The following is a 27,367-nucleotide window of genomic DNA, read 5'->3' on the forward strand; positions in this document are numbered from 1 at the left end:
CCTAGTGGCGTCCATTACCCCGTTGAAATCACCCATGATTACAAGGCTATCATATTCTTGTCCTAATATTTTGTCTGTTAGGCTTTCTACGAATTTGGTTTTGGGGCCATTGGGGGAATAGATGCAGCATACTAGGATCTTTTGATTTTCTATTTCCATAGTTACATAGTTTCTTCTTATGAAATACTCTTTTAGTGAAATTCCTTGTTCCGATAGGGTTGTTTTTTTGTCAAAGAAACACAGATATCTATAACAATGACAAGGACTGTGTGATGTATCAGCGAATAATGCATGCAGATCCCAGTAAGGTGGCCTTCTGCAGCTGACAGATGGTAATTTTGTCAGTGGCGATTGTTTTTAAGTGCAGGCCAAGGTCTTTAGGCACTGCACCTAGTGTGCCAATCACCACTGGGACCACCTTGACTGGCTTGTGCCAGAGTCATTTATTATTATTATTATTATTATTATTATTATTATTATTGGGTTGTTGTAGGTTTTCCGGGCTATATGGCCATGTTCTAGAACAATGATGGGCAATCTTTTGAGCTTGGTGTGTCAATGCTCGCCAAAAAACCGAGCATAACTCGAGTGAGGTGTCACTTCGAGAAAAAAACCATAATTTCATGATATTTATAGTTTAATAACAAAAATTTATTATTGTAATATAGAACTGTATTTAATAAACCAAAAACTAATTATTTAACTTCCCTGCTTTTTCTATAATGCCATATATCTCGGCATAATAGAAAAATGCTGGTGTAGGAGCCGAAGATGAAATGTCCTTCTTGGGATGCAGCCCCATCTTCTCTGTATGCGGCCACATGCGGCTGTGTGTCATCGAAAATGGCTACGCGTGTCAGTGCTGACACACGTGTCATAGGTTCGCCATCATGGTTCTAGAACATGGCCGTATAGTCCAGAAAACCTACAACAACCCAGTGATTCCGGCCATGAAAGCCTTTCACAAATTATTATTATTATTATTATTATTATTATTATATATTAGTATATTATATTCTTATATTTATTATTATATTTATTACTAGCTGTACCCGCCACGCGTTGCTGCGGCCAACCTTCCCTCTTTCTCTCCTTCTTTCACTCCTTCCTTCACTCCCTCTTTCCTTCCTTCCTTCCTTCCTTCCTTCCCATCGTTCCTTCTCTTCTTCCTTCCTTCTCTATCTCTTTCCTTCCCCCCCCCCTTTCTTTCTCTTCTGCTGGCTTTCTTTTCTTCCTTCTCTTTCCTTCCCTCCCTCTTTCTCTACATCGTCCCCCCTTCTTTGCTCCCTCTTTCCTTCCTTCTTTCCTTCTCTCCTTCCTTCCCCCTTTTTCTTTCCCTCCCTCTTTCTCTCTTCCTTCTCTACCTCTTTCCTTCCTTCTCTCTTTGCTTCCATGCTTCCTTCTCCCTTTCCTTCTTTCTTTCCCTCCCTCTTTCTTTTCTTTCTTTCTTTCTTTTCTCCCCTTCCATCCCTCTTTCTTCCTTTTTCTGTATTGTCATTTAGCTTTTCGTCATTTAGGTTTTGGGGGCTTTTTAAGTCCCTTCTGCTGTGTTTTTTGTTTTTAATGAGTGAAGGACATACATTGGGTTGTTACGTGTCTTGTGTCCAAATTTGGTGTCAATTCCCCCAGTGGTTTTTGAGTTCTGTTAATCCCACAAACGAACACTACATTTTTATTTATATAGATTATTATAATCATCATCATGCCTGCAAACACTCAAATAGTCAAATAATGCATGAGAAGTCACACTTCTAGTGACCCAGAAATGCTGTAAACATATCCTGCAGTTTCCTATCAAAAAATAACATCAGTCAGGATAATATCTCAAATACTACAGAAACACTGAAGGGGTGTTTTGTCTCATTACCACTTTTGAAGGACCAGGACTGTGGCACAGCTGGCTGGGCGTCAGCTGAATTAAGATCACTACTGACCGAAAGGTCATGAGTTCAAAGCCAGCCTGGGTCAGAGTGAGCTCCCGACCAAAATTGTGTAGCTTGTTGTCGACCTTTGCAGCCCGAAAGACAGTTGCATCCGTCAAGTAGGGAAATTAGGTACCACTTTGTGGGGAGGCCAATTTAACTGATTTACGAGGCCATAAAAATCTCCAGGAAGTATGCAAAGAATGAGGAAGCAACAGCTCCCCTGGTGGCCAGAAGCTGGAATGTTAAATAGCCTCTGAGTGTCTGTCTATATAGGTTGTGTGTCTATGGCATTGAATGTTTGCCATGTACATTGTAATCCGCCCTGAGTCCCCTGCGGGGTGAGAAGAGTGGAATATAAATACAGTAAATAAAATAAAATAAATAAAATGTTGGCTTTTTTTTTATAGCCATCAGATTCACCATTGGTACATCTGGCTTTGATACTGAGAACTCAAACAGCATCCAATATCCAGGTAAAGAGAAAAAAAAGAAGTGAAGGGAATCAACCAAATTCAACTTACTAATCGCCGAGACATAGGCGTCTTATCATCCTCGGGGAGATGCTGTTCCAGGGCCAGAACGATGCAGTTCGCAATGATGGTTGCCAGAATCATGTATTCAAAAGGAGTGGATCACAAAGTTAAGGAAAACAAGGAAAACAACAAAAGTGGAACAAAACTCTAGATCAGTGGTTCTCAACCTTCCTAATGCCGCGACCCCTTAATACAATCCCTCATGTTGTGGTGACCCCCAACCATAACATTGTTTTTGTTGCTACTTCATAACAATCATTTTACTACTGTTATAAATCATAATGTAAATATCAGATATGCAAGATGTATATTCATTCACCGGACCAAACTGGGCACAAATACCCAATGCACCTACATGTAAATGCTAGTGGGGTTGGGGGAGGATTGATTTTGTAATTTGGGAGTTGTAGTTGCTGGGATTTATAGTTCACCTATAATCAAAGAGCATTCTGAACTCCACCAGCGATGGATTTGAACCTAATTTGTCACACAGAACTCCCATGACCAACGGAAAACACTGGAAGGGTTTGGTGGGTATTGACCTTGAGTTTGGAAGTTGTAGTTCACCTATATCCAGAGAGCACTGTGGATGCATGCAATGGTGGATCTGGACCAAACTTGGCACAAATACTCTATATCTGCAAATGTGAACACTGGTGGAGCCTGGGGGAAATAGACCTTGACTTTTGGGAGTTGTAGTTGCTGGGATTTATAGTTCATTACAATCAAAGAGAAGATCCAACTGTGAGAAGATCCAACCAGTCCATCCTCCAGGAAATAAAGCCCGACTGCTCACTGGAGGGAAGGATACTAGAGACAAATTTGAAGTACTTTGGCCACATCATGAGGAGACAGCAAAGCCTAGAGAAGACAATTATGCTGGGGAAAGTGGAAGGCAAAAGGAAGAGGGACCGACCAAGGGCAAGATGGATGGATGGCATCCTTGAAGTGACTGGACTGACCTTGAAGGAGCTGGGGGTGGTGATGGCCGACAGGGAGCTCTGGCGTGGGCTGGTCCATGAGGTCACGAAGAGTCGGAGACGACTGAACGAATGAACAACAACACAATCAAAGAACATTCTGAACTCCACCAATGATAGAATTGGCTCAAACTTCCCACATGGAATCCCCATGACCCCATGAAAATACTGTGGTTTCTGATGGTCTTTGGCAACCCCTCTGACACCCCTTTGCGACCCCCTCAGGGGTCCCGACCCCCAGGTTGAGAAACACTGCTCTAGATTGGGTTGTTGTAGGTTTTTCCGGGCTATATGGCCATGTTCTAGAGGCATTTTCTCCTGACGTTTCTCCTTCACACCATCCGCAAAGAACTTGCAAACACAGACAAGGCCACAGATATTTAAACCCATTTTCCTACTTCCAACAGACCTCACAACCTCTGAGGATGCTTGCCATAGATGCAGGCGAAACATCAGGAGAAAATACCTCTAGAACATGGCCATATAACCCGGAAAAACCTACAACAACCCAGTGATTCCGGCCATGAAAACCTTCGACAATACACTGCTCTAGATTCATCAGCTTCCTTGCTCACTCACTTTCGCGCAACCCTTTTATTACTCCATCCATTACTGATCAGTGACCATTTATTAATCTCGCTCTCTCGCTCAGACACACACACACACACAATAAGAAAGATGAGCCTTCAGTTTGGTGTGGAGTGTAGTGAAGCACTCTGATAAAGCTATTTGAAAGCTGTGAGCAATAAAGGAAAGAGCAAAGTGTATTGGCAGCTGTCTTTTTACAAAGACAAGTTCTTCATCATGTAGGAAACAACCTCGGTAGTTTTAAGTCAGAAAGCTCATAGGCAGGTAAAGAACAGAAAAACTCAGCTCAGATCCCCACACATTTGTAAAGTTCAAGGGTTCTTGTGAGAATAATGTCACAAAAGCAAACTGAAAATCATTAGAGGGTGAGTGGGCTAAACACATTTGCACACAAAAGTCAGTAAGTCACAACAGCGATTTAGACTGGATTTCAGGAACTAATTGTCCAGAAAAAGTGTCTGATCTCCTTTTATGGTTGCCCCAGGGTGTCAACTTTGTCAGCCTCTCGAGGCAATTCGACAACACAAAACAATGATTGTCAGGGCTGGCTCACTGCCATCTGAAAAGCAGCACCAGTCTGTAGCGGGGCTCATCCCATGCTGACGGCATGCAAGAGGTCCTTTGTGCTTAAACTAAGTGTTCCACTAGGAACTATTGAAAAGAATGATCTGTCAGCCTCTGCTATTGACAATTGAACTGTTGCTTGAGGGTGGCCAGGAGGGGGAAGTTATCTCAGTGAACAGTGCATTAAGGAGCTGAAAAATATTATTATAATTGTTATTAATATTATGTGCCGCAGAGTTCCACTTTCCAACTGGCTGCGTAGGAAGAGATTGGTTTTAACAATGTAGTGTGAGTTGTCAAGGTCAGTAAGGCCGGGATGAACCAATTTCTCAAATAATTAAGCCAAAACTCGCATGGTTTTGGCCCTCTTCAAACTGTCTCCTTTTCTCTCAGTTTCATCTTTCTCATTCTCCCTCGACTCAAATCAAATCTTGAACATGTTTCATAGAATCAAAGAGTTGGAAGAGACCTCATGGGCCATCCAGTCCAACCCCCTGCCAAGAAGCAGGAATATTGCATTCAAATCACCCCTGACAGATGGCCATCCAGCCTCTGTTTAAAAGCCTCCAAAGAAGGAGCCTCCACCACACTCCGGGGCAGAGAGTTCCACTGCTGAATGGCTCTCACAGTCAGGAAGTTCTTCCTCATGTTCAGATGGAAACTCCTTTCTTGTAGTCTGAAGCCATTGTTCTGCGTCCTGGTCTCCAGGGAAGCAGAAAACAAGATTGCTCCCTCCTCCTGTGGTTTCCTCTCACATATTTATACATGGCTATCATATCTCCTCTCAGCCTTCTCTTCTTCAGGCTAAACATGGCCAGCTCCTTAAGCCACTCCTCATAGGGCTTGTTCTCCAGACCCTTGATCATTTTAGTCGTCCTCCTCTGGACACATTCCAGCTTGTTAATATCTCTCTTCAATTGTGGTGCCCAGAATTGGATACAATATTCCAGGTGTGGTCTAACTTAAGTGGAATCGAGGGGTAGCATTACTTCCCTAGATCTAAACACTATGCTCCTATTGATGCAGGCCAAAATCCCATTGGCTTTTTTTGCTGCCACATCACATTGTTGGCTCATGTTTAACTTGTTGTCCATGAGGACTCCAAGATCTTTTTCACACGTACTGCTCTCGAGCCAGACATCATCCCCCATTCTGTATCTCTGCATTTTGTTTTTTCTGCCAAAGTGGAGTATCTCGCATTTGTCACTGTTGAACTTCATTTTGTTAGTTTTGGCCCATCTCTCTAATCTGTCAAGATTGTTTTGAATCCTGCTCCTGTCCTCTGGAGTATTGGCTATCCCTCCCAATTTGGTGTCGTCTGCAAACTTGATGATCATGCCTTCTAGCCCTTCATCTAAGTCATTAATAAAGATGTTGAACAGGACCGGGCCCAGGACGAACCCTGCGGCACTCCGCTCGTCACTTCTTTCCAGGATGAAGAGGAAGCATTGGTGAGAATCACCCTCTGGGTTCGTCCATTTAACCAATTACAGATCCACCTCACTGTAGTTTTGCCTAGCCCACATTGGATTAGTTTGTTTCCATCGCCCCGGCCATTTTAGAGCTCTAACAATAAGCCATCTCGTATGTCCTGAACTAGACAGTGTTCACTGGTATATGACTAGACCAGAACTTTCCAAACATTTCATGTTATTGACACACTTTTAGACATGCATAATTTCATAACATAATAATTCAATTTTATTAGCACACCTAAATGTATGGGGACACAACATATGTCATAAAAACAATTTAACTATATTAAAATATATTAGACTCATAGAATCAAAGAGTTGGAAGAGATCTCATGGGCCATCCAGTCCATCATGGGCCATCCAGTCCAAATAAATATTATTTATTGTTTATTGTTTATATTTATTTACTGTATTTCTATGCCGCCCTTGATAGCCCGAGGGCGACTCAGGGCGGTTTACAAAACAGCACAATTCGATGCCACAATAATATAAACAGTTAAAAGCATATAAACATCCTTAAAATTCCATAAACAATACAATCAATAAAAAATAAAACATAAATCCTCCATAATTACTTTTCAGAATCATTATCCGATTGCAATTGTCCAGCCATTCGGAGGTCAAGTAATTATTTACTACATTGCATTTGAGAAAGCCTGCTCACAAAGCCAGGTTTTGACTTTTTTTCCGGAATGTTAGGAGAGTGGGAGCCGATCTAATATCTCTGGGGAGATATTAGATATCTCCGATCTAATATTTCAGTGGTGGCACCATAGCCGAGGGTGGTTGCCATGTAGTGGATGGCTTTCACAGTGTTCAACCTTATTTCTCTCACAGTTAGCAGCAACTTCACATCGCACATCGGGGGTAGGGTGGGGGGGGGCAATGCCAGCTAGTTTGTAGAGTTTATCAACAGACATAGGTTTAAGACATCCTGTCATTATTCTGCATGTTTCGTTCAATGCTATGTTCACCTGTTTCACATGGGTAGACTTGTGCCAAACAGGGCAGGATTCTCGGCAGTTGTGTAAGACAAGGCTAGGGCTGATGTTCTTATTAATTTTGGATCTGCACCCCATGTGCTGCCAGTAAGTTTCCACAGGATGTCACTGCGTGCAGCTACTTTGTGCTTTGTGTTCATGCAGTGTTTCCTATATGTTACCTGATACCGGATGAGGGGAATTACTTACTTACTTAGGCGATCCCTCGTTGGACGAGTAAGATGGTCTTCCATGATGGGTTTCCTTGTGGATTCACAGATGGCTGTGGAGCCCTATTCTTGACCTGCATCTTCTCCCACAGTGAAGGCATTGGTTTCCAGGTGGAAGGCGGTCCCGGTCGGGGTTGGCTTGACGCGTCTTCGTCCTGGCACGTTTCTCTCTTTCACCCTCCACTCGTGCCTCCTCGAATTCTGCAGCACTGCTGGTCACAGCTGACCTCCAGCTGGAGCGCTCAAGGGCCAGGGCTTCCCAGTTCTCAGTGTCTATGCCAGAGATTTTAAGGTTGGCTTTGAGGGCATCTTTAAATCTCTTTTCCTGTCCACCAACGTTCCGTTTTCCATTCTTAAGTACAGAGTAGAGCAACTGCTTTGGGAGACGGTGGTCAGGCATCCGGACAACGTGGCTGGCCCAGCGGAGTTGATGGTCAGTGGAGTTGAGGACCATAGCTTCAATACTCGTGGTCTTTGCTTCTTCCAGCACGCTGACGTTTGTCTGCTTGTCTTCCCAAGAGATTTGCAGGATTTTCCGGAGGCAGCGCTGATAGAATCGTTCCAGGAGTTGCATGTGACGTCTGTAGACAGTCCACATTTCGCAGGCATATAGCAGGGTTGGGAGGACAATAGCTGGGAGGGGAATATCACCTGTTCATGTAATAGGCTTGCAAGTCTCATATTTGAGGCAGTGAGCCAGGACTTGGCTCCCATGGGTGCTTGGAAGTGTACAAACTTCTGCAGTGAGAGAAATAAATGATTGATCTCAAGAATGAATATTGTTGGATAGGAATGTAAGAGCATGTAGCAGCCTAGAGAAGAATTTTCCTACTTCTATCACTGCAGACAGGGAACAGGGATGAGTTGTGGGTGTACTAGATGATGAAGTACTAAGATATACTAACAGTGCTTATTTTAATGTCCTTCTGTAGCGAATTTGTTGATCTATGTTAAATTTTTGATGTATAGCTCTATGTTGCAATGTGGCAGAATTGGCAGAAATTAGGTAGCAACAGTAGAGGCAAGATTAATTTGCATACGTCGATTGGTCGTATGCAGATGAGTGTAGGCCAGGATTTGAAAGGGCCACTGAGCCAGGATGGCAGTTGGGGGGAAGAGAGCTGAACATTCCAAAGAGGCGGAGTTAAGTTTAAAAATAGGCAGTGAGAGAGTCAGAAAAGTTGATTTAGGGATTCCTGTTTGTGAAGGACAGTTAGGAACTTCTGTGAGAGAAAAGAAGTTAGGAAAATGGAGCTTAAGTTTTAAGGAAAATAAAGAAGTGCCAGTGTGGTTTAAGGCAGAATATAGTTCTGTCAAGAGTGTATGAAAAAGTAACATATTTGTTGATGTAAAACAGTTGAAGTTTGATAAGAAAGGTTAACTAAGTGAATGATATTGAATGTAAGGCTCAAGACTGTAACGGAACAAACAAATGTAACCATAAGCGTTGGAGCCAGAAGCTATAAATAAACTGTGTTACTTCGTTTACTACAAGAGTATCTCAAGCCTGTAATATAAAAGCCTCAAGGTAAAAGCTCACAAGAAAGCCCCAGCCAATTTAAAAAGGGAAAAATACATCAATACAAGGCAGTAAAAAGATTGAAAAGAAAATATCCCCACCCCCCACATCGTCACACATAAAAAGACACCTGAAAAAGGACTGAAGTAGGGAAATATCGTCACACCTTCCATGAATAATAAATGCTGGAATTCTGGGGGTTGTAGTTTGGTGAGGTCTCTGGCTGAGAATTCGAAATACCTTTTCCTAAACTGCAAACCCCAAGATTCCACAGGAATTCAAGTGGAATAATAGCCCTACAACACTGCAGTATAATGTGATGAGTAAACTTCCTGAGGGAAATAATTGGAGAATAAGGATTGATGTTGTTTTAACTGAAAAAGAAACCAGAAGTAGCTGAAGAAACTATTCAAAAACAAAATTATTAACAAATAAAGTATATCAGTACAACATTGTTTTCTTATGACATTCACTGAAGCGAAGCTCGGATACTATTAAAAGGCTGTCTATGCTAAGCAAAGTGAGTGTTCTGCTTTTTGCAGCACAGGACTGAAACAAATAAGCAGTATTCCTGCAAGAAAGACAACGTTACTCATTACACTTACAGCAATGCGCGAGAGATTTTGCCTTTGTGCCTTGTATTTCATTATCAGCCAAGCTATCTGAATCAATGTTCCTTCCCCATAAAAGTAATACCAATCTTGGCACATGGCCAATAAATGAGCTTTATAATAACCAGTGGCATGAGATGGCCACTTACCCTCTCATGACACAAGCTATCAAACAGGAAGCCAACAACCTATAAGGACACAGTCAAAGATGACCTCGACTTTTGCTACCTTGTTAAAGGTATCTGTGCAGGGACATTGGGGACTTTGCTTACCAATTAAGTCCAATGGGTCCTCAGATTCAGATCCAAGAGATCTTCAAGTTACAGATCCACCATCAAGGTGATCTATAAAGTTGATGGGAGGGCCACCCTGCCCAAACCCCTGCGAGAAATCCACCACTAAAGCAGGCTGAGAAGTGGCCATCTAACCTCTGTTTAAAAAGAATCTACACATAACAGATGTTCATGTATTCTATTAGCCCAATAATATAATGGTAAATAAGTGGACTCAGATGAGATCTCTATTAATTTTCTTGAAAAGAAAAATCACCCATTGCAATTTTCCCATTTGCCAAAGAGGGGCTACAAACTAACATTTGTAAGGGCAAGTCTACAGTAGTTACGATGTCCCCTATAGCTCTAAATGTGCTATAGATAGAAGGACATGTTGATTAATTTTTAATTTTTGTATGTATGTATTTTATCTTTTACAATTTAGCTGTAAATTGCCTAGAGCATTCTCGTATGGAGGGCGATTAATAAGTAATTAAATGATGATGATGATGAATTAAATGAAGCTGAAGGAATCTCACTGAACACCTACTCAGGTCTCCAAATATTCTCCTACAACCTTTTTGATTCCCTTGTGATTTTATGTAATGGGTTAAATGGACGAACCCGGAGGGTGCTCACGAATGCTTCCTCTTCATCTTGGAAAGAAGTGACGAGTGGAGTGACGCAGGGTTCTGTCCTGGGCCCGGTCCTGTTCAACATCTTTATTAATGACTTAGATGAAGGGCTAGAAGGCAGGATCATCAAGTTTGTAGGCGACACCAAATTGGGAGGGATAGCCAATACTCCAGAGGACAGGAGCAGGATTCAAAACGATCTTGACAGATTAGAGAGATGGGCCAAAACTAACAAAACGAAGTTCAACAGTGACAAATGCAAGATACTCCACTTAGGCAGAAAAAAACAAAATGCAAAGATACAGAATGGGGGACGATGCCTGGCTCAAGAGCAGTACGTACAAAAAAGATCTTGGAGTACGCGTGGAAAACAAATTAAACATGAGCCAACAATGTGATGTGGTGGCAAAAAAAGCCAATGGGATTTTGGCCTGCATCAATAGGAGCATAGTGTTTAGATCTAGGGAAGTAATGCTATCCCTCTATTCTGCTTTGGTTAGACCACACCTGGAATATTGTGTCCAATTCTGGGCTCCACAGTTCAAGAGAGATATTGACAAGCTGGAATGTGTCCAGAGGAGGGCGACTAAAATGATCAAGGGTCTGGAGAACAAGCCCTATGAGGAGCGGCTTAGGGAACTGGGCATGTTTAGCCTGAAGAAGAGAAGGCTGAGAGGAGATATGATAGCCATGGGTAAATATGTGAGAGGAAGCCACAGGGAGGAGGGAGCAATCTTGTTTTCTGCTTCCCTGGAGACTAGGACGCGAAACAATGGCTTCAAACTACAAGAGAGGAGATTCCATCTGAACATGAGGAAGAACTTCCTGACTGTGAGAGCCGTTCAGCAGTGGAACTCTCTGCCTCGGAGTGTAGTGGAGGCTCCTTCTTTGGAAGCTTTTAAACAGAGGCTGGATGGTCATCTGTCAGGGGTGATTTGAATGCAATATTCCTGCTTCTTGGCAGGGGGTTGGACTGCATGGCCCATGAGGTCTCTTCCAACTCTTTGATTCTATGATTCTACGATTCTATGTAAAGCAAATGCTAGTCGACATGCCTCATGGCATACAGACTTTTTCAACCTTCAACCAGGAAAAATTCCAGCAAAGCCATGGGAAATAAAATATTTGGACTAGAATCACCTATCTTTTTTAGACTTTTATTTCTTTCACCTTTTTTCATTTCTCCAAAAACCTGTAAGTAATTAATACTGGCTCAAAGGGGGAAAGCATTTATTTTGCTGGTGTTGCAACTGGAAGACAAATCTCTTGGGTAACAGATTCATTTGGCTAGCTCAAAATGAAGGCAGAGTTCGCAGAACTGCACTCGACGCAAGTCTGTTTTTCCTTACAATTAAATGCTTTAAATTGTTTATATGCTCTTTAAAAACAAGTAGATTATACTACCTTACAGCATTTTCAGGATGGTGCAAAATAAAGACAAATGCACACACAATATATTGTCGAAGGCTTTCGTGGCTGGAATCACTGGGTCATTGTAGGTTTTTCGGGCTAGATGGCCATGTTCTAGAAGCATTCTCTCCTGACGTTTCACCTGCATCTATGGACCTCACAACCTCTGAGGATGCTTGCCATAGATGCAGGCAAAACATCAGGAGAGAATGCTTCTAGAACATGGCCATCTAGCCCGAAAAACCTACAACAACCCAGCGCACACAATTGTTTTATACCAACAGTAAATTAATTCCCTGACTGGCAATCATAGCCAAAACAGTCATACCTATACAGAAGAGAGTTACCAACAGATCTGGGGGACTCTAAGGCTTTACAGAACTTTAAAAAATAGCAGTAAGGAGGGAACCTAAAAGCAATTGGGAATTGATCACACTCATATCACTTTGGAAAGAAAATAACTGTTTAGCAGGGAAGAAGAGTGGAATGAAAGACATTGAAAGAAGGCATGGCTGGCTTGTTGCACTAGAGCCCTGAAACACCTTTTCCCCACAAACCACACTCTGTTCAGATAATCCAGTAAGTAAATGTTTATTTAAAGAAGAGTATATATAAAATAAGCAAATTCAAAAGAGAGAATCAAAGTTTAAAAGTTTATTTCCTTTCAAATACTATCTCCAGGATCAATCCACAAAAATATCCATAAATAAGATAGCATAAATCCAAGGCAGGTGTAGTGAAATTGCTACTCTATGTTAAAGTTTTGGTGTATAGCTCTATGTTTACATATGGCAGAAGAATAGGGAAGAATAGGCACAGACAGGGTAGCAACAGCAGAGATAGGATTCATTTGCATATGTGAAGCCGATTGGTCATATGCAGATTAGTGTAGGCCCAGGATTTGAAAAGGCTGCTAGGCCAAAATGACAGTTGGGGAGATCAGAGCTGAACATTCCAAAGGGGCAGAGCCAAGGTTCTGAAAGAGGCAGTTAGAGTGAGGCAGTTAGAGTGAGGGGAAATGACAGTTAGGAATCTGTGTGTGAAGAGGAGAGTTGGTTTTTGAGTGCCTGATAGAAATAAGCAGTTGTGAAGATGTGTTAAAGACTTCTGATAAAGAGAAGCAATTAGTTAAATAGAGCTCGAGTTTTAAGGTACATAAAGAAGGCTAGTGTTGCCTTAGTTCAGAATATAATTCAGCCAAGAGTGTGTAAAGCAAGTAACATGTTTGTGAATGTGAAACATTGATAGTTTATTCAGAAAAGTTAACCAAGTAAATGATACTGACTGTAAGCCTCAAGATTGCAACAAAACACAAATGTAACCACAAGCGTTGGAGCCAGAAGTTATAAATAAACTGTGTTACTTTGTTATACACAAGAGTGTTTCATTGCCTGTGATATAAAGTACAAAGGTTTAACAGCATACAGAAAGTCCCAGCCAATATAAAAGAAGAAACTGAACTAATATAAGGCAGCAAAGTGGTTTTTAAAAGAGGAAATAGTCTCCCTCCCTCGCTACAGCAGGCAACCTATGCCAGAAGCAAGAACAAACTTAAAAACTTGAATACATGAATTCCAAGAACATAGGACCAAGACCCAAGAGCTGTTCACCTGAATACAATGTTGCTCTCACAAATGATTGTACCAGCGGGAACCACTTTACAAAGCCTCAATCCCTCCAATAACATCATTTCCCACACACCTGATTCCCCTTTTCTTATCTCTAAGCCTCTGGGGAAAGGAAAGCCTGTCTTTGTTGCATGCTCTGTCTCCGCAGTTCCAATCACTTTGACCTATACAAACATTTGTCTCCCACATTTTTCTCAGTTTGCACTTCTGGCAGGTTCTCATGAGAACTGATATTGCTTTCTCCAGTCTCGTGGGAACTGCCGGGAGATTCCAAAACAACTCTCTCCAGGCCACTTCTATCCTTCTCTGAGCCCTCTGAATCTATCCTAGCATCCCCTTCCTCATCTTCTGAATCAGGCTAAAACAGATTGAACTCCAGGACAGGAATACTCCATCCACATTGCAACATTTTTTTTGCTAGTCTGCATTTTAATTTATACATACCAGTTATTAATTCCATTTCTACATCTAATATTTATATCTGCCAGTTACTAAATTGTAAAAATCAGGGCTGTCAGGTCTCCAAGTGTTATTTAAAAAACAGGCCTTTCATTTCTTTCTCATATCCCTGGGAAAAGAGCAACTTCTCAAAATAACAATCAAGGGGACAGACCATTTCTCTAACCGGCTTGATTCACACAGAAATGGGTAAAGGCCCTTATTTACATGTGGGTTGGGAATTGTCAGGTTCACTTGTGTTTGATCATTTTAGCAGCATTAAAGAGTGAGCATTCCTGTGAGCGGTCTCAAGCTCCTTTTCTTGCCCTTAATTCTCTTGCATGAATATTTTGCATGAATATCTTGCATGAATATTACAATATTTTTAAGAAATAATTTATTCTTCAGGAGTTGCACAATTTTGATATAACACCACTGTGGCTATATTTTCCTCTTTTTAAAGACCTAGATTTCAGACTTCGGCAATTGCAAAGTTACCCTTCTTAAAAAGGAAGACGACAACTGGGCAGAAACTAGAGTCACAAAGTGGAGGATTATAGTAGAAACAGACAAAAGTACATTGAATGTCATAGGGGTGACTAACTATTTTATCCACTTTCCTTATAAACAGAACGGAACAAATGTTATGTTAAGAAGACAATTTCCTTGCTTTCTCCTCCTCGTGGGATGAGGTCCTAGGAACAATTGGATGATGAGATTGGATCTTGATTGTAACTAAGAGGCGCTAATGAGATGTTTTATTGACTTTATAATGATTGTTTATTATGCTATTGTTTTAATTGTTTTTAACTGTTCTATGATGTTTTTTAAAAAATGTTTTAAAATTATTTTTCATTTTATTTACTTAAAAAGAGTGGGAACAATAAATCTTGTGAAAGAAAGTAGGAAAATAGGATAGTGAAGATATATTTAAAGAAAAAAATAATTAAAAACACAAAGGGTAGGGTTGGGTGAAGTACTTCCAGGATCTTCCAGGATGTCACAATTGTTCAATTTTTTTTCTCCTTATCTTCATTTGTGTTGTCGTTGGTTTCGTATTGATATTTCCTTTGAGTTTCTTTTTTTTTTTTTTTTTTTTTATTATTGATTTATCACAATTATTACATACTGTTGCATTTTATACATCAACCTCTTTAACATATTGTTTTGTTGTTTTGCTTTGACATTTCCTCCCCTTTTCTCTTTTTTTTCCCCTTTTTTCACCTCTGTGCTCCCCTCCACCCGTCTCAAGCCACATTTTTTACATTTCATCTGTCCAAAATTTCATTTCTTCTTGTGACGGTAATTTTCCTTCCTTATTTTTTAATCCATTTACCACAAATTTACCCCATATAGCATCAAAATCACTTTGTTTCCATATACCTTTTTTAACCTTTAATATACATGTCAGTTTATCATTTAATGCCATTTTCCATGCTTCCTTGTACCACTCCTCTATTCGTATATTCATTTCTTTTTTCCAATTCCTTGCTATGAGCAGTCTTGCTATAGTTAGTAAGTTTGTTATCGCATCTTTATCCTCCTTTTTCAGTTGCTTATTGGTATATAATGATAATAAGGCTATACTAGGACTTTTGTCTATTTTCATATTCATTATGCTTTCTATTTCTCTAAATACTTTCTCCCAAAAGTTATTTACATATTTACATTGCCACCACATATGTATATATGTTCCTGGTTCTTTACATCCTCTCCAACAATTTGTTGAATTGTTTTTATTCATATATGCTATTCTTACCGGTGTTAAGTACCACTTCCATATTAACTTGTAATAATTTTCTTTAACACGTATCGATAGGTTTTTTAAATGTCTTTGTCCCCATAACTGTTGCCACTCTATTTCACTTATTTTTATCCCTAAATCCTCTTCCCAAATCTCCTTAAGGGTACTCTTTTTCGTTTTCCCATCCTTCATTTCAATTAGTATCTTATAGATTTTGCTAATTATACCTCTCAAGTTTTCGTGCTCTTCTACTGCCCTTCCCTTCTGTATTATTTGTTCAAATTGATTGAGTTGGTTTCCGTTTCTATTATTTTTTTTCCAGTTTATTAACCATTGTTCTAGTTGTATACAATGAAACCATGATAATTTTATTTCTTTAAACTCTTCCAACATCCTTTCCCTCTTCATTTCCGCCTTCATCCAATCCCCTATTCTATCTAAATTTATTTCCCTTACCTTTTTATCCATTGCTTTTTTTAAATTTTTTGGGAATTTCTTTTCCATCACTATTGGGGTTATAATTGATCCTTCCTTTATTAACCTCCCCTTGTATTTATTCCATACTTTCAGTATGTTGCTCAGCATTGGGTTTCTAATTTCCCTCAGTTCTTTTCTAGTAAATTGTTTAAAAAATATATTCCAAGTTTCATCTTCCACTTTTCCTGATTCATTACTAAGCCAATCTATTCCCTCTTTTTTAACCATTCCTTCTATAACCAAATTTAATCTACTTGCTTCATAATATTTTTTTATATTAGGTAGTGCTAGTCCACCCTCCTTTTGCGATCTATACCATAACTGTTTATTTAGCCTATTTCTTTTACTTCCATTGCAGTACTTATTAATCATTTGTTGCCATCTAATTAGCTCTTCTTCTGTAATTTGAAGTGGTAACATTCTAAATATAAAATTTATCTTTGGAAGTATTTTCATTTTTACTAATGCTATTCTTCCAAACCAGGATAAATGTATACCTTCGTACTCTATTAACTTTTTCTGAACTTCTTTTCTTAAAGTTACTACATTTACTTCCTCTATCTCTTTTAAATCCTTAGTTATTATTACTCCCAAGTATTTTAATTTATTCTTAATTCTTATTCCCATTTTTCTCTGCTCTATAAATTTTTTTTCTTCTTCTCTTGTATAATTGAGTAGCATCATTTCTGACTTATTCCAATTAACTTGTAATCCCGTTGCTTTCCCAAATATCTCCAAATGTTCTTTTATTCTATCTATTTTCTCCGCTATATTTTCTATAAATAACAATGTATCGTCAGCGAATAAGCTCACCTTCTGTTTCTCCTTTTTTCCTAATCCTTCTAAATTTTTATCGTTCCTTATATTATTAGCAAAAAGTTCTATCACCATAGCAAATAATATTGGGGACAAAGGGCACCCTTGTCTAGTTCCTCTAGTCACTTTTATTTCGTTTGTCACTCCATCATTTATAGTTATCACTGCTGAATTCTTTGAATAAAATTGTTTTAGTACTCCTTTTATTTTATTTCTCCTTTGAGTTTCTGTTATAAGGTTCTAATATATACTTCTTCATTTTCTTCTTTTACATATTCCAGAATTTTTTTCCAGTCCGTTCTTTGAGGTTTGATTATATTGTTTGAATTTTTTTTGGGTTAGTATGTCCATATTTATTATGTCCAGTACCTTTATCATCCAATGTTCCACTATGGGTATTTCCTTGAATCTCCATACTTTGGCCAGGGTCATTCTAGCAGCCGCTATTAGGTAAAAAATATCTTGTCTGTATTTTTATCCATTTTGAGATCCAAGATCCCTAGCGGCAGTGTTTCTGGTTTTGGATCAAATTTTATATGTAGGATCTGCTATATCTTCTTATGTATTTGGTACCAAAAATCCTTTATTTTCTTACACTTCCACCACATGTGGATAAAGTTGCCTTTGTCTTTTCCACACTTCCAACATTCATCTTTCGTTTTGCCTTTGCTAATTTTTGAAAGTATTTCTGGTGTTAGGTACCATCTATAAAAGATTTTATACCAGTTTTCCTTGAGATCCATTGCATAGGAATATCTTAATTTCTTTAACGAAATCTCTTTCCATTCTGCAATCAGTATGGAGTGGCCTATATCTTTTGACCAGCTTATCATGTTATCCTTAACTTGATCGATTTCCGTAGATCAAATTAGTAATTGTTGGTATATTTTTTAAATTAATTTTGTGTCTGTTCTTAGGACTTTATCCCAAAATGTATCTTTTGCTTCAAAACCTATCTTATTATCTATGTTAAAGTTTTCTTTGATTTGGCGATACTGAAATCATGACATGGTTGGTGTTGTAGTAGAGTGTGCTGGTCAAGCTACAACTGGTAGTAGAAGGGGAAAGAGGGCTGCTCAGGTGCTTGAACAAGAGCAGCAAAGGAAACGAATTAGGGAGATATTCATGACACCAACAGATACTGATTCGTTCGAAGGTTTCTCAGATTCTGAAATGGAGGAGGAGGGAGATGGGAGTAGAGGTTTGAAGCGGGTTATTCGGGAACAAGAGTCAGATGGAGAACAGGAAAGGAAGCGGATCCGTGAAATACTTAATGCTCCAATGGAGGAGGAAGACTTTATGGGGTTCATGGGGAGTGATGGGACTGGGAGTGATAACAGAGAGGAGGATGGGCTGGACTGGACCCGTGTGCAAGAGATCAGGGACATATGTACACAACCAACATCTAGTGATGAGTTTGAAGGGTTTTCGGGAAACTGGCAACCTGGTAATACATGGGGTGATCTAAGTCTTGATAGGCGCTGGAAAAGTTGGAGAGACGGGCGGTGGGGAGCAGCTGTGGAAGATAAGGCAGCTGAGAGAGATGAAGACAAGATGGAGAGCAGTTCATCATCCGATAATGAGTTATAGGATAAAATAAGGTATCAAACATTGGGGACTTTGCAGTAGGCAAAGTGTTGTATTCGTGCTTGGGACTTGCTGCCATTACTCTTGACTTGGGTCCTGGGACTGCAGATTGCTGTGTTACCGTGCTTCTACAGACTGTAATCTCGTAAGTGCTGACTTCCACTCCCGTTTTGACTCCGGATAGTTTTTGGACGACGACATTGCTTCCTGGACTTTATCTTCTGCTTTTGAACGTGTTTTGACTTGGGACTGTTTCTGGACTACGATTTTGCTTGCTTCCACCTTGTTTCCTCTTAGTTATTGAACTCTGTGATTTTGAAGCAGTTTGCTAGAGCTTTTGTTATCCCAGATTATATTCCAGCATAATCCGGATAATTTGCTACGTTTTTGTTTTTTGAACAGCAGTTGCTGCAGTCTTTTTAGTTATTGCTAATAACACTAAGTGTTTCTAAGCTATTTTTGTTGTATGTACTGTCGAAGGTTTTCATGGCTGGAATCACTAGGTTCTTGTAGGTTTTTTCGGGCTATAGGGTCATGGTCTAGAGGCATTCTCTCCTGACGTTTCGCCTGCATCTATGGCAAGCATCCTCAGAGGTAGTGAGGTCTGTTGGAAATAGGAAAATGGGTTTATATATCTGTGGAATGACTGGGGTGGGGCAGAGAGCTCTCTGCTGAAGCTAGGTGTGAATGTTTCAGCTGACCACCTTAGCATTTGAAGGCCTGCATTAGCATTTGAAGGCCTGCCTGAGCCTGGGAAAATGTTCTGTTGAGAGGTGTTAAGATGTGCCTGGTTGTTTCCTCTCTGCTGTTTTGTTGTTGTGATTTTAGAGTTTTTTAATACTGGTAGCCAGATTTTGTTCATTTTCATGGTCTCCTCCTTTCTGTTGAAATTGTCCACATGCTTGTGGATTTCAATGGCTTCTCTGTGTAGTCTGACATGGTGGTTGTTGGAGTGGTCCAGCATTTCTGTGATCTCAAATAATATGCTGTGTCCAGGCTGGTTCATCAGGTGCTCTGCTATGGCTGACTTCTCTGGTTGAAGTAGTCTGCAGTGCCTTTCATGTTCCTTGATTCGTGTTTGGGCAATGCTGCGTTTGGTGGTCCCTATGTTTTGTTGTGTTAATAAACATTGTTTGGACCTTTAGTTTGTGTCTGGCTCCTTTAAGGCATCTGGTTCATGACAGTTGGTTCTATTGATGCTAATTCTTCAAATCAATCAAATCATTTATTTCGGTCATTGACCAGCACAGGAAATAGAATCACATTGTCATACAAACTTGGTATGTTTGGTACATTAAAAATATAAATATAACTACTGAAGCACAATTTGGGTGAGGGAGCGGAAGGGGAAACAGGGTAAAAACATACAATGCCCAGATCCATCACCAAATTGTAGATTCAGGGAAGAAGATTACTGGACACACAGTTAACTTTTGGGACTAGTCATTCCCTGATGGATTTTGTATGCTGCTCCACAGAACTTTGCAATATTGTAGGTTGTAGCTTAATTAATATCTGCAAGTAGCATGGAGGTATAAAATTGTCCTGAATGGCCTGGGTGCTTGTATAACAGAGGTAAGATAAGCCTGGCATGGATATCCCTGTAGAACGGGCACTGAAGGAGCACATGTTCTATTGTTTCTACATGACCCAAGTCACAGGGGCAGAGTCTCTCTGGGAAAGGGATCTTCTGGTAGCGGCCTTCGAGTACAGCTGATGGAAGAGCGTGGCATCGAGCCAGGATGAAAGCCCTTCGATGAATGGGAGCCTCTAAATTTGTTAAATATGCCATGGGGAGGTAAGATATCTGCTGCCTTCATTGATAAGGAAGGTTGGAACCGAGGCCAGATCTAGTTGTTGCTCTGTGTCTGTGATACGTTGTTTAATAAGTGCTTTGGCTTGATTGTAATCCATAGCGAATAGTAGACCTGGAGAGAATTCCAATGAGGAGATTTTTGATGCTACCGCCTGCTTCCATGTGGATTGGAAGTCATCCTTCATGGTTAGTGGGGCAAGACCAAAGGGTGCACGGGATAGTCTGAGCCAGAGGTTGAGTATGGCCACCCACACCTTGGCCTCCACTCTCATAAAGCCTCTAGTTGCAGGGTGGCATTAGAAACGCATTTAGGGACCTGCAAGGCCGATTTCAGAAACTTTGACTGCACCAGCTCTAATGGGGCAAAACTGGGGGAGGGGCCCAGCTGAGCCCCATACAAGAGTTGGGCTAATGACTTAGCTTCAAACAGCTTGAGCGCTGCCGGTGTGAAGTGGCCCCCTCTTGTCTTAAGATATTAAAGAATGGCAATTGAGCTCCTCTGCGCAGTGTTGGATACTTGATCCCCATGAGCTCTTCTGCTTTTGTTTTTAGTGATGCCCCTTGCATATTTATCTTTAATAATTGACTATATGTTAGCCGTTTTGAGCATTGACTTTTGCTACTGTAAACTGCTTTGAGTCGCCCGAGGGCTGAATAAAGTGGTATAATATAGTAAATAAATAAATAAATAAATAGGCTCTAAGCAAGGCATTTCTAGGGGAAAGGCCATCAGAATGCACCATGCAGCTATTTTATCTCTTATTTATTTATTTACTTTGCTTATATACCGCTGTTCTCAGCCCGGAGGCGACTCACAGCGGTTCACACACAATGAAAACAGCAATAATTCATTGCAACACATAACAATAAACCACTTAACACAATATCCACTAATAAACAATAAGCAATTATAATAACAGTTATTACCATAACCAAACCCAATCGTCTCATCGTCAAAGCGTAGTCCAGATTCATCGTCCATTGTTCCATTCCTATGTTCAATTACCAAATATTGCACTAGATTACTCGAACGCCTGCAGAAACATCCAGGTCTTCAACTTTTTTCGGAATGCCATGAGGGATGGTGCCAGCCTAATGTCCGTAGGAAGGGCGTTCCACAGCCGAGGGGACACCACCGAGAAGGCCCTATCTCTCGTCCCCGCTAACCGTGCTTGAGAAGCCGGCGGGACTGAGAGCAGGGCCTCCCCGGAAGATCTCAAAGTTCTGGTGGGTTCATAGGCTGAGATGCGGTCAGATAGGTATCTTGGGCCAGAACCATTTAGAGCTTTATAGGCCAACGCCAACACCTTGAATTGAGCCCGGTAGCAGATCGGCAGCCAGTGGAGCTGGCGCAACAGGGGGGTTGTATGCTCCCTGCGCTCCGCTCCTGTTAGAATCATGGCTGCCGCACGTTGGACTAATTGAAGCTTCCGGGCTGTCTTCAAGGGCAGCCCCACGTAGAGAGCTTTGCAGTAGTCTAGGCGGGATGTAACCAGAGCGTGGACTACCGTGGCCAAGTCAGACTAAATTGATTTTCCATGGTAGAAGAAAGGGAAACTATGAATGGTTATACATAGATAATGAGATTTCCTGACTTGCCGCCAATGAAAATTTAGTGAATGAAGCGGGAGAGTAGGGTGGTTTGGTTTGGGGTTTTTTTTTAAATAGAAGTCCTGTGAAACTGTTCTCTGAAAACCTTGCAATCCCAGGTTATATAGACTACAATAGAGCCATCCTGCTTTTGAACCCATCTGCTGGCGAACCAATTAAGTAATAAATCTATTCAACTGAAATATCAGTGCAGGTGCTTTTTATAATTACTGCAGAAAGATGCTTTGCAATTTGAAGTAAAAGGACATTTAAGGAGCCAAGTTGAACAAGGTAGATATAATCTGTCAGTTCTCTTTGACATTTCCTTTTGAAAGAAAAAGGCCTCAGAACTCACATTCCCCATTGTAAGCACTCCTCTCTGCACAGAGTATTGGGAGTTATTAATACTCAAAACAGAAAAGGAAATGTGAGCAGGGACAGCATGTCCTCTACAGCACTGACACACAGAGGTTCCCTCTTCTCAGTATACAACTACCTTTCTTATCTTCCTCCATTATACTGACGATGAATAATATCCAAACATTTGATGTAATGGGAAAATTTAAATAGTCTTCTAAACAAGTAAGTTAACATAAGAATAAAAGTGGATTTAGGTGGAGATCTGAGATTCACTTTAAAATAACTTTAGGGTTGGTCATTTTTTATTAGCCTTGTTCTTGACCTTTAATAAGAGCCTGCTAAGGAGGAAATTGCACAGATAATGCTTTCTTGGCCATCTTATTATGTTCATGGATGTATCTACACTGTAAAATTAATAGCCATATAGTCCGAAAAAACCTACAACAACCCAGTGATTCCGGCCATGAAAGCCTTCAACAATACACCATACATTTAGTAGGAAAACAATACTTTTTGATTGAAAATAAGTAAAAGCAGCAAGGTAAAAAGACACTTTTAGAGAAGAGGTAATTCCAATTAGGTAAGAAGATAAGCAGGAACAAAGTAGTCCAAGGTAGGGTTTAGCAAAGTTCAAACTTTATATCCTCACATTCAGCCATTCCAAGCACTCAGAAATTGGTTTCGTTTTCCCTGAATGCCTCTCATCCTTATCTGCCGAAGCCTGGCAGAACGTCAAAGGCCTTGGTCGAGCTGTCTGTTTTGGCTAATTTCCACCCACCTGTCTATATGCTCATTAGTTCCTGCAGGTGCCAAGTTGTTTTCAAGCCCCAAATCCTGGGAACTATCTGGGAGCAATTCGGGGAGTAAACTCCCTATACCCTGTAGGAACATTCTCATGGGAAACTACACTTTGAACTAGCGTCTCTATTTCCTTCTCTGCATTAATATCATTGACCAAACCATTGCCATCTTGGCCCTCATTGGCATCATTCCCCACATCCAAAGCACCTTGATCTTGAAACACAATCACAGGCTGAACTCTAACATCCTTGGAGAAGAGTGGTGGGTGAACAAGACTCCTTTGGTCTGCCACAACTTTTTGGATTGTAAAGTGTCTCTTATATAGCAATATGCAAAGATACCGAATGGGAGACGTGTGGCTCGAGAGCAGTATGTGTGAAAAAAGATCTTGGAGTCCTCGTGGACAACAAGGTAAACATGAGCCAACAATGTGATGCAGCGGCAAAAAAAGCCAACAGGATTTTGGCCTGCATCAATAGGAGTATAGTGTCTAGATCCAGGGAAGTTATGCTACCCGTCTATTCTGCCTTGGTTAGACCACACATGGAGTATTGTGTCCAATTCTGGGGAATGCAGTTGAAGGGAGATGTTGACAAGCTGGAATGTGTCCAGAGGAGGGCAACTAAAATGATCAAGAGTCTGGAGAACAAGCCCTATGAGGAGCGGCTTAAAGAGCTAGGCATGTTTAGCCTGCAGAAGAGAAGGCTAAGAGGAGACATGATAGCCATGTATAAATATGTGAGGGGAAGTCATAGGGAGGAAGCTACCCTGGAGACTAGGATGCGAAACAATGGCTTTAATCTACAGGAAAGGAGATTCCACCTTAACATTAGGAAGATCTTTCTGACTTTGAGAGCTGTTCAGCAGTGGAACTCTCTGCCCCGGAGTGTGGTGGAGGCTCCTTCTTTGGAAGCTTTTAAACAGAGGCTGGATGGCCATCTGTCGGGGGTGCTTTGAATGCAATTTTCCTGCTTCTTGGCAGGGGGTTGGATTGGATGGCCCATGAGGTCTCTTCCAACTCTTTGATTCTATGATTAAGAAAGTTTGCAACTGTGTACATCCAACGTATATATAATGATGCAGCCTTGCCTTCCTGCCTGCCTACCTCTGCTTTCCTTCCTAGGTGTTTCTAATTAGACAAAATGTCTAGCCACTTCAAGACCTATTAATACCAAAGCCTTCCCCAGGCTCTGAAACTAAAGCTTCTCCCCAGCCTAGCTGTTCATACAGGATCATCAGGGAAATAATAAAATGAGAGTTCTTCTCTTACAGCTTTATCTCCATTCACCTAATATTTCCCCCTCTTTGGGACAGTTTACTTGTTTCCTTAGCAACAATGCTCATTTCAGCCAGCTCTGCATTACACCTGCCATTTGTTCAATTTCCTTCCCAATAATTAAGAATGTGAGAGGTTGTGATTGGTGGGAGTAGAATTGATGTTGTGAGTCCTCTTTTTACTGCCAGTTTGGGGCTAACAAAACGGAAAACTGAGCAAACAGTTTGCTGCTCTTTATCCACTGGAGAAGACTACTTTGTAACCGAGAACTAAAGATGTTCTTTTGAAGCTGAATTCATACCAAGGAGATGAACCAGTCCTTGAATTGTGCTAATTCAGAGCACAGAAAGCCAGTGTAGTGTATTGATTTGAGTGTTGGACTAGGAGTCTGGAAATAAAGGTTTCATTTGTCACTCAGCCATGGAAACCCGTTGGTTGGATTTGGGAAAGCCACCTTCACACAACCTCAAAGAACTCTAACCCTATGATGGATTCATCTTAAGGTCCCTATGAATCAGAAACGACTTGAAGGTATACAACAAGAATTCAGAATACATAGAAATCATGTCTACTATAAAAGAAAAAAAACACACAGATTTTGCAAATTTGGTAGTTGGTTAAATATCCTTTGACCAGTATCTGGCCACTTGGAGTGCCTCTGGTGTTGCTGCAAGAAGGTCCTCCATCGTGCATGTGGCAGGGCTCAGGTTGCAATGCAGCAGGTGGTCAGTGGTTTGTTCTTCTCCGCACTCGCATGCCGAGGATTCCACCCTGTAGCCCCATTTCTTAAGATTGGCTCTACATCTCGTGGTGCCAGAGCGCAGTCTGTTCAGCGCCTTCCAAGTCGCCCAGTCTTCTGAGTGCCCAGGGGGGAGTCTCTCATCTGGTAACACCCATGAATTGAGGTGCTGGGTTTGGGCCTGCCACTTTTGGACTCTCGCTTGCTGGGGTGTTCCAGCGAGTGTCTCTGTAGATCTAAGAAAACTATGTCTTGATTTAAGTCATTGATGTGCTGGCTGATACCCAAACAGGGGATGAGCTGGAGATGTCTCTGCCTTGGTCCTTTCACTATTGGCTGCAACTTCCCGGCGGATGTCAGGTGGTGCAATACCAGCTAAGCAGTGTAATTTCTCCAGTGGTGTGGGGCGCAGACACCCTGTGATAATGCGGAATGTCTCATTAAGAGCCACATCTACTGTTTTAGTGTGGTGAGATGTGTTCTACACTGGGCATGCATACTCAGCAGCAGAGTAGCATAGCGCAAGGGCAGATGTCTTCACTGTGTCTGGTTGTGATCCCCAGGTTGTGCCAGTCAGCTTTCGTATGATGTTGTTTCTAGTGCCCACTTTTTGTTTGATGTTCAGGCAGTGCTTCTTGTAGGTCAGAGCAGGGTCCAAAGTGACTCCCAGGTATTTGGGTGTCTTGCAATGCTCCAGTGGGATTCCTTCCCAGGTAATCCTCAGAGCTCGGGATGCTTGCTTGTTCTTAAGGTGAAAGGCGCATGTCTGTGTTTTAGATGGATTAGGGATCAGTTGGTTTTCCCTGTAATAGGCAGTAAGAGCACCTAGAGCTTCTGAGAGCTTCTGTTCTACCATCTCAAAGCTCCCTGCTTGAGCAGTAATGGCACGATCATCAGCATAGATGAAACTCTCTGTCCCTTCTGGCAGTGGCTGGTCATTTGTATAGATGTTGAACATGGATGGAGCAAGCACGCTCCCCTGAGGCAGGCCGTTCTTCTATTTCCGCCATCTGCTTCTCTGGCCCTGGACTCAACAAAAAAGCTCCTGTTTTGTAGCAGGTGTCCTATGAGGCGGGTGAGGTGGTAATCCTTTGTGATATTATACATTTTTCTCAGGATGAGGCGGTGGTTCACAGTATCATAGGCAGCTGACAAGTCTATGAAGACAGCTCCTGTGATCTGCCTTTTTTCTTTTTCTTTTTAATCTGTGTGTTTGTTTTGCTCTGTTAGAATAGTAATACAATGGTTGCTGATGACACGATAAATAAATAAATATGTCTACTATAAAGAAGCGTATGTGATATCAATCTCGCCACTGGCGCCAATTATAGAGAAGCGCATGTTATGTACTATAATATATCCCACAGCTGAACACCACTGTAAAGGATTATATGTAATACACCACTACTGGACAATAGTATGGTAGCGAGTTGATGCTAGATAGAATGTGTAATGGTAGAGTGAACACTGCTTCAGTCTTCTTTTGGTTTAAGGTTGCCACCAACCCAAGATGCCTTAGGATATTTTAATTGAGTTTCTGAGGTAAACTTTTCCCCTTCTGCCAACACAACTCTTCCCTTAGCTCCCAAAATGACTGTTTGGATAAGAGACATTTCTGTGGCATTAGGATGTTAAAGAGGCTAGAATTATCACAAAGGATTACTGATAGATTGAGGAACGATAGAGACCTTTTTGAAAGTTAAATAGAAAAAGATTTATTTATACAAACAACAGACAACTAACTTCTTCTTCTGAGAGGCACAAAACCCTTGACTTGTTACAAAAGTGTACTATAGCTTGATGATTGCTTGAAAAGAGCTTCTTCACTTAGTTACATACAGAGCTATTCAAACAGATATAGCTGCTGGTTACAGAAATCCCTCACTCTACTTCCGAGAAATAGCAATGAGTTTCTGACTAACCTAACCTAGGTAGTCCCCTGAGTTATCAGCTAACTCTTCCAGAGTTCTTACAGCTAACTAACTCAGTCTAGAGAGCTAATCCCTTGTGCTATATCCCACAAGAAATCAGGTTGCTGCTTGACCTTTCCCTGCCTGACACAGATGCTCTCTCTTTGAAAACCCAGTTTCCAAAAACACTACTTCTTCCACCAGCTCCCAACTCTCTTCTCCTCTTTTCCCTTTTAAGACTTGGCTCCTCCCATCTGCTCTAGCCAATGTCAGGAGACCTCAAACTCCTCCAATCTTCTAGCTATCCTCACTCAAGATGGCTGCGTCCCTGGTATACACTCTCAAAATGGAGGATTGCCACACTGTTATCCAGGCTTCTTTTCCGGCCTACTAGGTAAGAATCACTACAACTAAATGGCTCTTCTTTACAACAAAGAAGAAGAAGCCGTTGGGGTTCAGCCTG

The 27,367-nt window shown here is 41.0% G+C and overlaps 1 protein-coding gene across 7 annotated transcripts in view; it reads right to left on the reverse strand.

Moving 5' to 3' along the window:
• The window catches only part of CACNA1E (calcium voltage-gated channel subunit alpha1 E), a 575,426-nt gene that overhangs the window by 426,515 nt on the left and 121,544 nt on the right, over positions 1-27,367 (reverse strand). For all 7 annotated transcript variants that reach the window (XM_067467631.1, XM_067467628.1, XM_067467632.1 and 4 more), the window contains exon 3: positions 2,447-2,552. In XM_067467631.1, the coding sequence (XP_067323732.1) occupies positions 2,447-2,552 (106 nt within the window). The remainder of the gene's footprint in view (positions 1-2,446; positions 2,553-27,367) is intronic.

The sequence above is a fragment of the Anolis sagrei genome, chromosome 4 (genome assembly GCF_037176765.1).
Source record: "Anolis sagrei isolate rAnoSag1 chromosome 4, rAnoSag1.mat, whole genome shotgun sequence".
In the NCBI taxonomy this organism is placed as follows: domain Eukaryota; kingdom Metazoa; phylum Chordata; class Lepidosauria; order Squamata; family Dactyloidae; genus Anolis; species Anolis sagrei.